A 16361-nucleotide genomic window follows, 5' to 3' on the forward strand; every position below is an offset into this window, starting at 1 on the left:
GAATTTCAAAAAATGTTGCTGTATCTCACCCCCATTTTGTGTAAAAAAGTGATGGATGAGGATGAATGGTGTAATATTTGGGATGGAGTGTGGAGAAAAGTAATTTTCTTGTTAAGGACTGGAGACCTATGAGCCTCAATCCTGCTGATAGCTGGCAAGAAACAGCTGTAGAAGGCAGCCCAGGTGCTGAAGCCAGGAAAGAATCATATGCTGTGAGAAGTGGTGGGGAGAGCAGAGTTGCAGCGCTGCAAGTTCTGTGCTGTGCCTCTTAGGGGCACAGCACAGTATCTCGTCCTTGGTATCTAACAAACAGGGGCCTTTGAGACAGTGGGATATGGCCACAGTTCATGAACATACGGAACATAACTGAAGTTGGAGGTCAGCACCCCCCGCATTTGCTCAGGTACATACACCTGAAGTCTGCAGGTGTGATGTCAGTTGAAATAGCTATGCCACAATGTAACACAAGGCTATTACACAAGATTATTGAACTCGCTCCTTTGAAGATATGGTAATAAACTTCAATTTGTGACACACAAATCATCAAAAATTGCCTCTGTTGGGAGGGATAATGGACACAAACATTAGAAGGACTTTGTTTTGTCAAAATAAAGTCATTAGATTCCACTAAGCAAGATTCAGAGGGGTAGCCGTGTTAGTCTGTATACAGCAAAAACAACGAGTCTCCTGTAGCACTTTAAAGACTAACAAATTTAATTTCTGCAGACATAAGCTTTCATAGGCTGTAACTCACTTGGTCAGATGCAAGAAATAGAAATCAAATGGCAGGTATATATATATACATCCAAGTTTAAGGAACAACAATGGGGAAGTAGTTGAGGCCTATTCACAACCATTGATTAGGAGGTGAGAATGTGTGAAGAGAGAGAATTACTTCTTGTAATGAGATAGCCATTCCAAGTCCCTGTTTAAACCCAGTTTGATTTGAATCAATCAATGGCTTGGAATGGCTCTCTCATTACAAGATGTAATTCTCTCTCTTCACACATTCTCACCTCCTAATCAATGGTTGTGAATAGGCCTCAACTACTTCCCCATTGTTGTTCCTTAAACTTGGATGTATATATACACCTGCCATTTGATTTCTATTTCTTGCATCTGAGGAAGTGAGTTACAGCCCACGAAAGCTTATGCCTACAGAAATTAAATTTGTTAGTCGTTAAAGTGCTACAGGACTCTCGTCGTTTTTACTAAGCAAGATGTCTCATACCAAGAACTCAAGCACATACTTGTTTAGAAACCATTCAAAACAAATTGGAAATACAACTATGTTTAGCATCACAAGACAAATGTAGAACATTTAATAAATGCAAGGAATCAAATTCCAATTCTTGTTCACAATCTCCCTATAGTAGGTTATATTCTTATGAAAGACTGCCATCTGGCAGAACAAATGCAATACGTTATACACTAACCTATTATGTAACCAGTAAGATGATTTTGGTGAGTGGTTCACAAATCTAGCAGAACTGGTTCTGTGGCACGATCCAATATCTCGAGTAGGAGGGGAGTTTACATTACCACTTGGGAGTTGCTGCTGTCTCAAAACTTCTGTTCTAATACCAGAAACTGCATTAACAAGTAATAGCGAACATTGAAATTATGCACAGAAAGCCACACAAAGCAATATGTAAACAAAAAAACTCGTAAATCATAGCAAAACAACTTTTATGTTGGTTTTAAAATCAAAGTCTAAGACCCTGTTTTGAACAATTGTTTTTGACCATATTAAAAAAGGCCAACCTTTTAATTTTCGTAGTACTTTAACCTCTCCACACATACATTACTCTGACAAATAATCCACATGCACTGTGTTGAAAGCTATCTTGTGTCTTCCCTTCTACAGTCATTTTTCGTGGTTGTATTTTATTATAACACCAGAGGCACTTTCATTCCCTGTTCCTATTTTCAAGTTTTTAATCCCAAATATTTTTTTCAATCAATTTCTTTCAATCTTTCTAACTTCTCATGCTTGTTCTCATCTATATCTACAATGTGGATATAAAGCTATCTAGATATGGGATTACATACAGATATCCACACTTTTCTTTGGTGGAGAAGAGGGAGAGGAAACAGGAGTCCAAGAAATTCTATTGTCACTTGATCCATCTGATCATGAAAAACACATCACAAAAATAGGCTTTTAAGGAAACTGCCAAGATGCTGTTTTGCACTGAGGTAACAAAACTAATAATATGTTTTGAAGATTCAAATTTGGGAGATACCTAGACCTTAAATGAGAAATACAAAGCTTGAAAGACATTTGTTGAGGTATAAAAATGATGTAAGTAAGTTAAAAATAGTATAAAGAATGAGAAGTAATGTCCCATGTACATCAGGCACTGGAAAATGCACTCTTATTGGTTAAATCTGTATTTAGTTCAATATGCAATTTAATCAATTTTTTTGGTTAAAAACAGTGAATTAATGAAAAATTACATCTGAGATATTATATACACAAGTTCGTGTATTAAAATTGGGGGTTCTCTCAACACATCTATAAGATTAGGCATAGGAACATATCAATTGTCAGAATGGATCAGACCAATGGTCCATCCTGTCCAGTATCCTGTCTCTGACAGTGGTCAGTAACAGCTGTTTTAGAGGAAGATGCAAAAAATCTCACAGAAAGCAATTATGGAATAACACACCAATAGGGGAAGTTCTTTCTCAACCTCCCGTAACTAGCTTGTTCTATTCAAAAAAAAAATTTTTTTTTAATATTTACTTTAACAACCCTGGATATTGTTATCCATGTAAAATGTCCAATCTCAGGCCTTACTGATATCTTGTGGGAATAAGTTCCAACCTCAAGGTGACTGTACATGGTGTGAAAAATAATTTCCTTTGCTCAGCTTTAAATCTAATGCCTTTCAATTTCACTGTCTATGCCTGGCACAAGAGAAAACAGTTAGCTGCTGTTGGAATTATAAACTCTGAATTCCCCAACTGTGGTGTTGTAAAATCTCAACCATTAAGTTGGGGCAACTGATGTTTATGATAAAATATCAAACCATTTCACTACTAAAATCTATTTGTTACTACTTACTAAAGACTCACACTACTGAAAAGAAATTTTAAAAAGACAATTATTTGTTCAAAATAAATCCTCACCTGGGTTATGTCCAGTACTTTGAGAAACGTTTTCTCCTTGTGCCCCTTTTCTGTTTACTTTATGCCATTTTTTCACCAAAAACTTTAACCTTGCAAACAATATAAAGTTTGCATACTAATTAAAAACAGCAGAAAAAACAAAAATTCATTGAGTTTAAATAATAACTATTATTGCTGATGTGAACATCTTAAACAGTATAAATAACCCCAGAAAGGAAGTGGGGGCCCAAAAACATTCAACTTGAGTTTCCTGGACACCGGTTTATTAAACAGTTTACCGTGTTAACTGTCCTGCCATTTGGATATCTGTTAAACTGCTGATAGAGTCAGATAAGAAAATTTAGTATTTAGAAACTCATTTTAAAGCAGGACTTCTCTCTACGTTGCACCAAATCAAGAAAAACCACGGTTATCTCAATTAAAAACCCCTTATAATTTCACCCCCTCTGCCAGCTGTAAAAGTATGCAGTGAACACAAACAAGAAAAAGTACAAGTCTAAGGAAAAGGATGAAGGTTCTATACTAACATGTTCCGTACAAAGACTATATGATGCCATTAGGAAACTTTCACGCAACCGTTTTCAAGATTCTATACAGGGGCAGGGGGAGACAAAAGGAAGGAAGTCAGGCATAAACAAGCTTCTTATAGTGAAATCTTAATTTACTTTTTCATTTAAATGTATTTGTGTTTTCTCCCTTCCTCCTTTTGTTTGTGTGTGTGTGTGTGTTTAAAATGTTTTAAGAGAGAGTCTTGTTTGGTAATGTACAATACGCAAAGGCAAGTCCCTGGCAACATAAACCCCATCCCAAAAGACTGTTCTCATGTGGCAGTAAGAAAAGTAACAAATAGGTTAATGCAATCATAACATCCTAAAAATGCCATCTAATTCCCTCAGAAGTCCCTGCCTCCCCCTTGCTTTGTCTCTGTGCATAGCAGATCCTTCCCTTTCTCCTTCTCTGCTTGCTCAGTGTGGGCGGAGGGTTTGTGGCTCCTCTCCTGCATGCCCCTTATAAATGCAAGATGTTGGAGGTGCCCTCCATTATACCACAGCCTTTGGGGGCTGTGGGGAGCTCTGGGGCAGCTCCTCGTGCTCCACAGAACTGGTCACTGGGCTTTCTGCTCCTGCATGTCATCCTACTGCTGCTGCCATGAAAGCTTTCCCCCTCAGGTATACCAGAGAGCAGGGCTTATTCCTGTGTGGGGACTAACTCTCTAACTAATTACATTCACATCAGGCAATTATTAACCTCAGCCAATCACACTTTTACAAAGTGAGGAGAAACACTCAGGAGTAGCCACCTTGCATTTAGAACAAAATTATTTTTAAATTTAAAAAGTTATATTTCAATGAGCTCCAACCAGTAGGGAGCTGGGTTTTGCATCTTTAAATTATCTGCTTATTACAGACTTATCCTTTGTAGATAAATCATTGTGACAAGCTTTGTGACAGATGAAAGTGGATTTGCTGGCTGAACTCAGAGGAATGTACTCATTGCCGATGAGGCATGAATGAGGTCAGATGAAAGGATTAATTCTTAAGGCCAATGATTGGTGATACAATATTATGCTATGAGTCAGAATATACTCAGTGAGCTCAGTCAGAAGGGATATCATCTGACTGGGTCATTCCTTCACAGATGCTACTCGCAGATTTTCAGATACCATGGGGCTAGGTGCAGTATAAAAATAGACAGAAGAAGCTTTGAGGAAGCAATATTTAAAATCATTCTAATAAGGCACATATCAAACACATTGGCCTTGGACATGCTGTATTGGTCAAACACACAATTCTCATCTAAGTAATGCTCTGAAATAACCGTTGAAGAAATCTTTCACTCCAGATTAAGTAAACTACAACCATGAAGTTCTACAAATGAAAAATCTGGGAAATGTATTGTGAATGCTGATCATTTGTAACATTTTTAAGGAAAACAAAAGAAGATTATTTCATATGTTTGTTCTTACCTTGATACTGCAATGACCACTCTCACTGCAGATCTGAACTTGGTAAAAGGACGGGAACGCGATTCAGAGACCTGCAGGTCTGCAGGCGAAGGATAGACTCCCATCCGAGCTATTAGAGACAATGTTGCTTGCTCACAATCCTGGAATCCACCCAGAAGCAGAAGAAGGTATTTCTTCTGATAAACGAGAGCCTTTCTAAAACTCTCTGCTCGCAGATACTTTCTGTATAATTTCTGCAGCTGAAAAAAACCCAAACCATTGAAATTTAATTAAGGAAGCCCATAAACTCATTGCAAATTCAGACCTGTTTACTCCCACAATTTCTCCTGCAGTCTGTTGTCCGTGGCTTGAAAACGTTAGCTAAAGCTGTTTTGGAAAATTGTGTGGAAGGCCATATAGTAAGAACTGCTTCTAAAACGATGAACAAATTGTTTAATAGTTTTGAAAATGAAACTTCCAATTAGAATTTGCATTACTAAAGCGCCTCCTGATATGGACCATTTAGCTGAAAATTAGCAGTGTTTGTGATATTGGCAGCACGGAAGCCTTAGGTGAAGTTCTGTAACAAGTCTACTATATTTCTACCTGTCTCTGAGGCCTTGTCCACACCAACAAATTTTTGCAGGGTGACTTGACCCGTCAAGTAAGGTTCTAAGAACAGCTGCCAGAAACACATCTACACTAAGATCCAACATTGCTGATATGGGGGCAGCTAAAGCAGCAGCAATTTCTTAGCATAGACAAGGCCTTATGTAACTAACTTTACAGGCATTCAATTTTAGACAGTCCAATTGTCTTAACATTTCTGAGCTTCTGAATACCGCATTCACACCTGACTCTGGGAAAATGGTTTCACTGTTTAAGTTCTAAAGCAGGATTTGTGTTAACTAGTTAATATTAATAAGAATGACATTGAATCCAATGTGCAATCCAATCTGAGCATGATAAAATTGTCACAAAAGGGTTTTTTAGCTGCTACTGAAGTTCAAAGGAAACTTTGCACTGAATACATAATATTCCTGGAGAGTTGATAATTTTTGTGACAATCAGGCTTGTATCTTTCTCAGACTGCTTTTAGCCCAAAGAGAAAGAGACTGAGAATTACTGAGGAATTTGCATATTAAATGTCATGGCAACAAGAGAAACTTTTCTGATAGAAGACATATGCGGAAGAGTATTTTTCAATGGTTCTATGAGCTACATGTTATCTAACAATAATCTTTTTAAAGGTGACTGCAAAGATTTTCCTAAACACTGAAAACTTGTAAGTTTCCAAAAGAGTAAACAATAATTACAGTTTATATAGCAGCAAAATAACTCTATATTTAATAAAACAACGTGAGTTCTGTAGCACTTCAAAGACTAACAAATTTAATTTCAGTAGGCATAAGCTTTCGCTTATGATCCTGTAGAACCACATTTGTCCCATTAAACCTAATTTAAACAAGAAATCATGGGATTTGTATAAATAAAATAGATACTTCCAAACACGCTTGTATATTCAAGGTATGTCCACACCTTAAATACTGTGAGCAATTCTGATCTCCCCATCTCAAAAGAGATATATTAGAACTGGAAAAAAGTAGAGAGAAGGGCAACAAAAGTAAGTAGGGATATGGAACAGATTCCACATGCAAACAGATAAAAAAGATTGGGACTGTGCATCTTATAAAAGAGATGACTAAAGGGGGTTGTGATAAATTTTCTATAAAATCAGAAATGATGTGGAGACTATGAATAAAGTAGTGTTATTTACTCTCTCTCAACACAAGAACCAAGGGTCACCCAATGAAATTAATAGGCAGCAGGTTTACACCAAACAAAAGGAAGTTCTTCACACAGTGTGCATTTAAGCTGTGGAACTTGTTGCCAGGGGATGTTGTGAAGGCCAAAGGTATAACTGGGTTCAAAAAAGAATTAGCTAAGTGCAATAGCTATTAGCCAAGATGATCAGGGACACAATCTGATGCTCTAGATCTCCCTAAACCTCTGACTGCCAGAAACAGTAATTGCCATGTTCTGTTCATTCCCTCTGAAGTATCTAGCCTGGCCACTGTCGGAAGACAAGATACTGTGCTAGAAGGACCCAGAATGGCCATTCTTATGTTGTTATCCATCTTTCAAAGTCAGTTTCAATATGTTTTTCCTGAAAAAAATTACAATACGCATCCAACCCAAACATTTGGGTTAAGCTTAGAAGCAAGAACAATAAAGGTGATGTCATGGTGGGTGTCTGTTATAGACCACCAGACCAGGAGGACAAGGTAGATGATGCTTTCTTCAGTCAACTAGGGAAAGTTTCCAGTTCACAGGACCTGCTTTTCATGGGGGCCTTCAATCACCCTGAAACCTGCTGGAAGAGCAATACAGCAGAGCACAGACCATCCAGGAAGTTTTTGGAGAGTGTTAGTTACAACTTCCTGGTGCAAGTGCTAGAGCAACCAACCAGGGGTCGTGCTCCTCTTGACCTGCTGCTCACAAACAGGGAAGATTTGGTAGGGAAAGTAGAAGTGGGTGGCAACTTAGGCAGCAGTGACCACAAGATGGTAGAGTTCAGGATCCTGACAAAAGGAAGAAAGGAGAACAGCAGGATATGGACCATGGACTTCAGAAAAGCAGACTTTGAATCCCTCAGGGAGCTGATGGGCAGGATCCCCCAGGAGGCTAATATGAGGGGGAGAGGAATCCAAGACAGCTGGCTGTATTTTAAAGAAACCTTATTGAGGGCGCAGGAACAAACCATCCCGATGTGCAGAAAGAATAGCAAATATGCTAGGCGCTCAGCATGGCTTAACCAAAGAAGTCTTTGGTGAGCTTAAACACAAAAAAGAAGCTTACAAGAAATGGAAGTTTGGCCAGATGACTAGGGAGAATTATAAAAATACTGCTTGAACATGCAGGAATGAAATCAGGAAGGCCAAAGCACAGTTGGAGTTGCAGCTAGCAAGGGATGAGAAAGGGAACAAGAAGGGTTTCTACAGGTATGTTACCAACAAGAGGAAGATTAGGGAAAGTGTGGGCCCCTTACGGAATGGGGGAGGCAACCTAGTGTCAGAGGATGTGGAGAAAGTGGAGATACTCAATGCCTTTTTTGCCTCTGTCTTCACAGACAAGGTCAGATCCCAGACTATTGCACTGGGCAGCACAGAATGGGGAGGAGGTGAACATCCCTCCGTGCTGAAGGAACAGGTTCAGGACTACCTAGAAAGATTGGACATACACAAGTCCATGGGGCCAGATGCAATGCATCCGAGGGTGCTGAGGGAGTTGGCTGATGTGATTTCAGAGCCATTGGCTATTATCTTTGAAAGCTCGTGGCAACTGGGGGAGGTCCCCGAGGACTGGAAAAAGGCAAAAATAGTGCCTATCTTCAAGAAAGGGAAGAAAGAGGATCCAGGGAACTAAAGACCGGTCAGCCTCACCTCAATTCCTGGAAAAATCATGGAGCAGGTCCTCAAGGAATCCATTTTAAGGCACTTGAAAGAGAGGAAGGTGATCAGGAACAGTCAACATGGATTCACCAACTGCAAGTCATGCCTGACCAACTTGACTGCCTTCTATGAAGAGGTGACTGGCTCTGTGGATGTGGGGAAAGTGGTGGACAAGATATACCTTGACTTTAGCAAAGCTTTTGATACAGTCTCCGACAGTATTCTTATCAGCAAGTTAAAGAAGTATGGGTTGGATGAATGGATAGAGAGCTGGCTAGATCATCAGGCTCAATGGGTAGTGATCAACTGCTCCATGTCTAGCTGGCAGCCAGTCACAAGCAGAGTGCCCCAAGGGTCAGTCCTGTGGCTGGTTTTGTTCAACATCTTCATTAATGATCTGGAGGATGGGGTAGATTGCACCCTCAGCAAGTTTGCAGATGACACTAAGCTCGGGGAGTGGTAGATACCCTGAAAGGTAGGGATAGGATATAGAGTGACCTAGACAAATTGGAGGATTGGGCCAAAAGAAATCTGATGAGATTCAACAAGGACAAGTGCAGAGTCCTTCACTTAGGACAGAAGAATTCCATGCACAGCTACAGACTGGGGACTGACAGGCTAGGTAGCAGTTCTGCAGAAAAGGACCTGGGAGTTACAGTGGATAAGAAGCTGGATATGAGTCAGCAGTGTGCCCTGGTTGCCAAGAAGGTTAATAGCATACTGGGCTGCATTAGTAGGAGCATTGCCAGCAGATCAAGGGAAGTGATTATTCCCCTCTATTTGGCATTGGTGAGGCTGCATTTAGAGTATCGTGTCCAGTTTTGGGCCCCCCACTACAAAAAGAATGTGGACAAGCTGGGGAGAGTCCAACAGAGGGCAACAAAAATGATTTGGGGGTTGGAGCACAAGACTTATGAGGAGAGGCTGAGGGAACTAGGCTTGTTTAGTCTGCAAAAGAGAAGAATGAGGAGGGATTTGATAACAGCCTTTAACTACTCGAAAGAGGGTTCCAGGGAGAATGGAGCTAGGCTGTTTTCAATAGTAGTAGATGACAGAACAAGGAGCAATGGTCTCAAGTTGCAGTGGGGGAGGTCTAGGTTGGATATTAGGAAAAAGTTTTTCACTAGGGAGGATGGTAAAGCACTGGAATGGGTTACCTAGGGAGGTGGTGGAATCTCCATCTTTTGAGGTTTTTAAGCTGTGGCTTGACAAAGCCTTGGCTGGGATGATTTAGCTGAGGTTAGTCCTGCTTTGAACGGGGGTTAGACTAGATGACCTCCTGAGGTCCCTTCGAAGTCTAATATTCTATGATTCTATGATTTGTAAGAAATATCATTTGATCTTGTAGAAATGTTATGTTAATTCTGAGACATGAATAGTAGTAAAAATGAGTGTCTCACATCACCTTTTTGAGGAGAATATTACAATTGTTTCCGAACAAAATTATTCCAAATAAAATTATTTCACAACAAATCTGTACTGTAGATATATGAAAATATGGGTAAACTGCAGCACAAGGGTCAAGAGACATCCCGTGGTGTTGGGTCTCACCACCTGACCGCTCTCCAGACTGCATTTTTCATCGTATTTTGCATAATTCATTTTACCTTTTGGTTGGAAGTTTCCATAATTGGCTTGTTTTCAATTTCAGCAGTAGCTTTAGCCAGCTCAGATTCTGCCTGTTTCAAAGCATTCTGCAAAATAGTTTTTTCTTGCTGCCAGGAAGCCCTTTCTGATCCATGGATGGAGTGAGCATCATCCGAAGATTGGATCTAAAAAAATGAAATTCAAAGAAAGGATATAAAATAACCATCAAGGTTCACTATTTCCATACGAATGTAAAAGTTACATCTTTTAAGTCAAATTTAATAGTAACTTGACTTTATGCAAACACTAGAATGCCAGAACAACAAGACTGGAAATTTCCAGCAGCAACAAGATGTTATCCACATAGGATGGGTATTTAAAGTAGAACTTCAGTCCATGTTAACAAGTAAAGAAAATTAGACACTCCTTGCCTGAAAATCTTAGTCTTATTAGTTTATATGGCTCCCATTCACCTTAATACCAGAGTAGCTCCAAAATATTTAAAAATAGAAATAATCATCTCTCTTTGTCTTGCTTCACAGTCTGTAGGAGAAATAATTTGATTTGTTTATACTTTTTGTATGCTATGTACATACATAAAAATTACTAATTAAAAATTGAACTTGGAAAAGTGGGTTTTGCACTTAATTCTGAAAGCACTTATTCCCATGGTCAGTCTCATCTCTTGTGGGAATGAGGTCCCTGTTTCAGGTCCAGCTCCAATGAAAGATCAGTCTTCTGTGCTCACAAGTGTCCCTCTACTGGTTAACACTTTCATGGGGTCCAATGGAATGCAACTATCACAGCAGGTTACGGCAACAAAAGATGGGGAAATCACTCGGGTACTTAGACTCCAGTTCCAAGGATTTGACCTATGTTCATCAAGGAAGCACGGCACAGAATAGGGCACAAAGGTGATACGCTGGCAGTGACCTATGTTACTTGTCAGATGAGCTGTTTGTACCAATCTGAGCTTTATCAGGGTGCATGGCATTATTTCTCAGTACTCAATTAATATACCAGTATATACCATCACACTTCAAACAATGAAGGGCATAGCATATCAGGTAAATAGCAAATGTGTACTAGTCCATGTGCTTCTAGTATACTGGTATTTAATTAGCATCAGGTCCGCAGGTAATTGCCTTCAATCTCCTGCCATGTATATAGCTCTGTGATAACAAAGAGAAAATATAAGTCAAATAAAAATGAATATATACCTGTCTGTTACCAATTCCCCTGTGATGTTGCTGCTGCTTAAAATTCTTCTCAAGTTGAGAAATCATTGTTCTTAATTCTAATTTCTCCTCTGTCAGTGTTGTTACAGACTTGGTAAGTTCTCCATTTTCTTTCAACAATAGGTCTACCAGAGAACCAGAACCTTGCAGTGGTTTCTTTTTAAAATATTGGGGAAAAACAATCTTGAGTTCTAACAACATTTATAACGTCACCAATCAATAAACCAGATTTCAGTAGTTTTCATTTTTAAACTTTACAGTGGAAGGCGGCAAAGCATAAAACGCTCCTCTCCTTTAGAAAAACACTAAAAAAACTTTAGAGCTGGTAGAAATCTTTCAACTATCAATTTTTTGACAATTTGACAGGACAAAATTTGAAAAAAGAAACAATGTGAGAGAACTTTTTGGAGGGTTTTGACCAGCTATAGAGTTTGTCAGATGTATTTATTGTGAAAAATCTCACAAAAAATGACAAAAATATTCCAAGTTTTTTCACATTTTTTCCACTAGCTCTATTTTTCAAGCACTTAAAATAAAAAATAGCTTTGCTGCCTTTTCTTTTATAGTCATTATAAAGTATTAAAATGAATTAGAAAGAGCTTATAAACAATACATTTGTTCTAGTAGAATTTTGTTGTTTCTTTAAACAGTGTTACATTGCACTGAGTCAGAGAGTTTTAAGGCCAGAAGGGACCACCAGATCATCTAGTCCAGGGGTGTCAAACATCCGGCCCATGGGCTGCATATGGCCCGCCAACCTTTTTGGTCCAGCCCCTGGCGGCAGAGGGTACAACGCCGCGAGATGTCGCGGCGTCGCATGCTGCCACGAGATCTGTGTACTCCAGCGGCAGTGCGTGGAGCGCTGGGTGCACGAGATGCAGTGCTCCAGAAGGCGGGAGAGGGACAGTGCGCTGGTCTTGGGGCATCGTGCAGCACTATAATTCTTAATCATTGATCGATTCTTTTAATCGTAAACTAGCAGTAGTTGTAGAAGTGAATTTACTGCAGTTTTTATATCGCTGATATCTAGCAAATAAAATATAATACTACATAAAAATGGCTGTGCCTAGTATTTTGATTTATGGTATGTATGGCCCACTTGAAGTACGTTTAATTCAAAATCTGGCCCGCCATAGCAAATGAGTTTGACACCCCTGATCTAGTCCGACCTCCTGTATAACATAAGCCAGCAACACAATCCAGCACCCACACCCTAAACCCAACAACTGAAATGAGACCAAAGTATTACAGCCCACAGGAGACTAGACAATTATGCTGAGAATAAGAGGGACAGAGGTGCAGCAGTGCCTGAAGCCCCTGCAATAGCAGGGAAATGATTAAGTGAGATATACCAGATAATCATAGCAAATGACCCACACTCCATGCTGCAAAGGAAGGTTAAAAACCCTCAAGGCACCGCTAATCTGATCTGGGGGAAAACAACTTCCTAACTCCATATAAACAGAGCTCACATGTGAAACCAGACAGACAATCTATATTACACCCAAGACAACTTTTGTATAGTTTATGTTGTGAAAGTGTCAAATGTTCCAAACAGGATTGGTGTCAGCAAACTGGGTCAGAGGTGGTCAGGCCTAGTGGTTGGAGTCCAAATGCCAGACCCAAGGAGAGAGGCAGAGTTGGAGTCAGGAGTCAGAGCCAAGTTGAAACTGGATTACTAGAAGTCAGGAAAGGCAGAAGCAGGGCTGGCTTATTAGGGCATCAGAAATACTGAGCAGGCACAGTTCAGGGCTTTACCCCGACAGTATTTTCCCTAGCTGAGGGTACCCTCTAGGTGCCTCCAGGCCTGGTTTCTCAAGGTGATCTCTGTGAAATTTCCACAATAGATCCAGGACATGGATGAAATCTACTTGTTCCAAGGACAGCTCATCTGGGCTGTAAACCCAATGCCAAGTATTGGAGTTGCCCTCGGACATGTCGGGAGTCAAGGGTTTTGCTGTTACAGGGGGCAGGGGAGGGCTGGAGCAATGTGGGAAGGGGTTCTCTGTGTACAGCTTCAGAAGACAGACATGAAATGAGGGATGGATCTTCAGGAAAAACAAGGTTACTTACCAGTAACTGTTGTTCTTCGAGATGTGTTGCTCATATCCATTCCAATATAGGTGTGTGCATGCCCTGTGCACAGATTCCTGGAACTTTTTTCCCTTAGAAAGCCCTGTAGGGTTGGCTCAGGCACCCCCTGGAGTGCCGCGCTCATGCCGCGGTACGTAGGGTGCTGCTGACCCCACGGGCCCTCAGTCCCTTCTTTCTGCCAACTCCGACAGTGGGGACGGAGGGTGGATGGGGAATGGATATGAGCAACACATCTCGAAGAACAACAGTTACTGGTAAGTAACCTTGTTTTCTCTCTTCGAGTGATTGCTCATATCCATTCCAGTATAGGTGATTAAATAGCCATACCTTGGAGGTGGGTAGGAGTCAACGGTGAGCTGCTCTTATCAGCACGGCCCAGCCGAAGCCAGCATCCTCTCTCGCCTGCTGCACGATGGCATAGTGGGACTTGAAGGTGTGGACCGACAACCAGGTCACTGCTCCGCAGATGTCCTAAAGGGGCACTCACTCCAGGAAGGCTGCGGATAAGGCCTGGCCTCTGGCTGAGTGCGCTGTCACAGCTCCTGGAAGTGGCACCTTCGCCCACTCATAGCAGGTCTTAATACAGGCGGTGATCCAGGTGGAGATGCGCTGGATGGAGACGGGTGAGCCTTTTATCCGCTCTGCCACTGCCACGAACTGCTGCGTTACTTCCGGAACGGCCTGGTCCGCTCGATGTAGAAGGCCAAGGCTCGTCTGACGTCCAGCGAATGCCATCTCCGCTCCTCCTCCGAACCGTGTGGATTAGGAAAGAACACGGGGAGGAAGATATCCTGGTTATAGTGAAACTGAGACACCACCTTAGGCAGGAACGCCAGGCAAGGTCTCAGGTGGACCTTATCTCTATAGAAGACAGTGTAGGGGGGCTCCGAGGTCAATGCTCTTATCTCGGAGACCCTCCTAGCCGATGTAATGGCCACCAACAGGTAAAACGCTTCCACTTGGCCCGGTACACCACCTGAGTGGAAGGTTTTCTGCTGCCCAGTAGAACCTGCTGGGCCTGTACGGAGCAGGCTCTCTCTCCCTCCGTCAGCCACAGAGTCTACATGCCGTCAGGTGGAGGAAGTCCAGGTCCAGGTGCAGCAGGTGACCCTGGTCCTGGGAGAGCAGGTCGTAGCACCTCGGGAGCGGCGTGTCGATGGACAGGTCGAGCAGCATGCTGTACCAGTGCTGATGCGGCCAAGCTGGCGCAATCAGTATTATGTCTGCTCTGTCCCTCTTGATCTTCAAGAGGACCTTGAGTAGGAGCGGAATGGGTAGAAATGTGTGCGTGAGGAAGGAAGTCTAGAAGGAACGCGTCGGAGAGGGAGCCCGGCTCCCGACCTGGAGCGAGCAGAACCTCAGTCACTTCCTGTTCCAGGACGACGCGAACAGATCCAGTTGGGGAACCCCGCACTGTTGGAAAATTGAAGTCACCACCTCCGGGTGCAGTGACCAGTCGTAGCGGGGTAAGAACGAGCTGCTGAGGTGGTCCACTTCGTCATTCCTGACCCCCAGGAGGTGAGAGGCAGATATGTGGAAGTCGTGCCTCACAGCAAAGTCCCAAAGTCGAGTAGCCTCCTGGCAAAGAGCCGAGGAGCGCACTCCCCCCTGCCTGTTCATATAGAACATAGCCGCCGTGTTGTCCGTGAGAACCTGAACCATCCTGCCCCTCAGGAATCTGAGGAAGACTTGCAGGCCAAGTGGACTGCTCTGAGCTCCCTGACATTGATATGTAGAGCCCTTTCTTCCGGTGACCAGAGCCCCTGGGTGCTCAGGTCTTTGCTGATGTGGGCTCCCCGTCCCACATCTGAGGCGTCCATTATCAGAGTCACTGAAGGAGCCAAGTCTCTGAAGGGGACACCCCTCAGAACCTCCCCCGGGTTCGTACACCAGTCCAGGGAGGACAGTACTTGGGTGGGAACCGTGACCACCCTGTTCAGCGAATGCCTCGCTGGTACATACACCGAGGCCAACTACCCTTGGAGAGGCCTGAGCTTGAGGCAAGCCAGCCTCACCACATATGTACATGCCACCATATGTCCCAACAACTGGAGGCAGTGCCTGGCTGTCGTCATGGGGGACCTGTGTAGATCAGCAATTATGGTGGCCATGGTCTCGAATCGAGGCCGTGGGAGGAAGGCTCTGGCCTGGGTGGCATCCAGGGTAGCCCCTATGAACTCTATGCGCTGCACCGGGATGAGCGTGGACTTCTGCTCGTTAATGATCAGCCCCAGTCTGGTGCATGTCGCGCAGGTGAGTGCTAGGCTGTTCCTCACATGGGTCCTGGACCTGCCCCGGATCAGCCAGTTGTCCAGGTATGGGAAGATCTGGACCCCCTTGCGGTGGAGATGGGCCGCCACCACCACCGCCATACACTTTGAAAAGACTCTGGGGGCTGACGAGAGGCCAAAGGGCAGGGCCGAGAACTGGTAGTGGCAGTCAGCTACCATGAACCTGAGGAACCTTCTGTGACCGGGGAGCATAGTAACATGGAAATACGCATCTTTGAGGTCGAGGGCAGTATACCAGTCCCCTGGATCTAGAACGGGAATGATGGACGCTAGGGAAACCATGTGGAACCTGATGCTTCAGATGAACCTGTTCAGACGGCGGAGGTCTAATATGGGCCTCAGGCCCCCCTTGGCCTTGGGGATGAGGAAGTATCGTGAGTAAAATCCCCTTCCCCTTTCCTGTGGCAGAACCTCTTCCACAGCTCTGAGCAGGAGGAGGGAGTTGACCTCCTGTATGAGGAGTTGCTCGTGAGAGGGGTCCCTGAAGAGGGACAGGGTAGGGGGAGAATCCGGGGGGAAGGCTGTAAGCTGGAGGGCATAGCCCCTGAAGACTATACCGAGGACCCAGGAGTTCGTGGTGATGGTTTCCCACTCGGCATAGTACAGCCAGAGCCTGTGG

The 16361-nt window shown here is 42.9% G+C and overlaps 1 protein-coding gene across 1 annotated transcript in view; it reads right to left on the reverse strand.

Moving 5' to 3' along the window:
* The window catches only part of PCNT (pericentrin), a 202712-nt gene that overhangs the window by 2522 nt on the left and 183829 nt on the right, over nt 1-16361 (reverse strand). The window contains exons 49-53 of the mRNA XM_067548788.1: nt 11340-11513; nt 10140-10304; nt 5102-5340; nt 3136-3224; nt 1437-1590 (exon numbers count right to left, since the gene is read on the reverse strand). Coding sequence (XP_067404889.1) covers nt 1437-1590; nt 3136-3224; nt 5102-5340; nt 10140-10304; nt 11340-11513 — 821 coding nt within the window. The remainder of the gene's footprint in view (nt 1-1436; nt 1591-3135; nt 3225-5101; nt 5341-10139; nt 10305-11339; nt 11514-16361) is intronic.

Source organism: Emydura macquarii, unplaced genomic scaffold (genome assembly GCF_026122565.2).
Source record: "Emydura macquarii macquarii isolate MOO-44397 ecotype Brisbane River unplaced genomic scaffold, CSIRO-AGI_Emac_v2 contig_1253, whole genome shotgun sequence".
In the NCBI taxonomy this organism is placed as follows: Eukaryota; Metazoa; Chordata; order Testudines; family Chelidae; genus Emydura; species Emydura macquarii.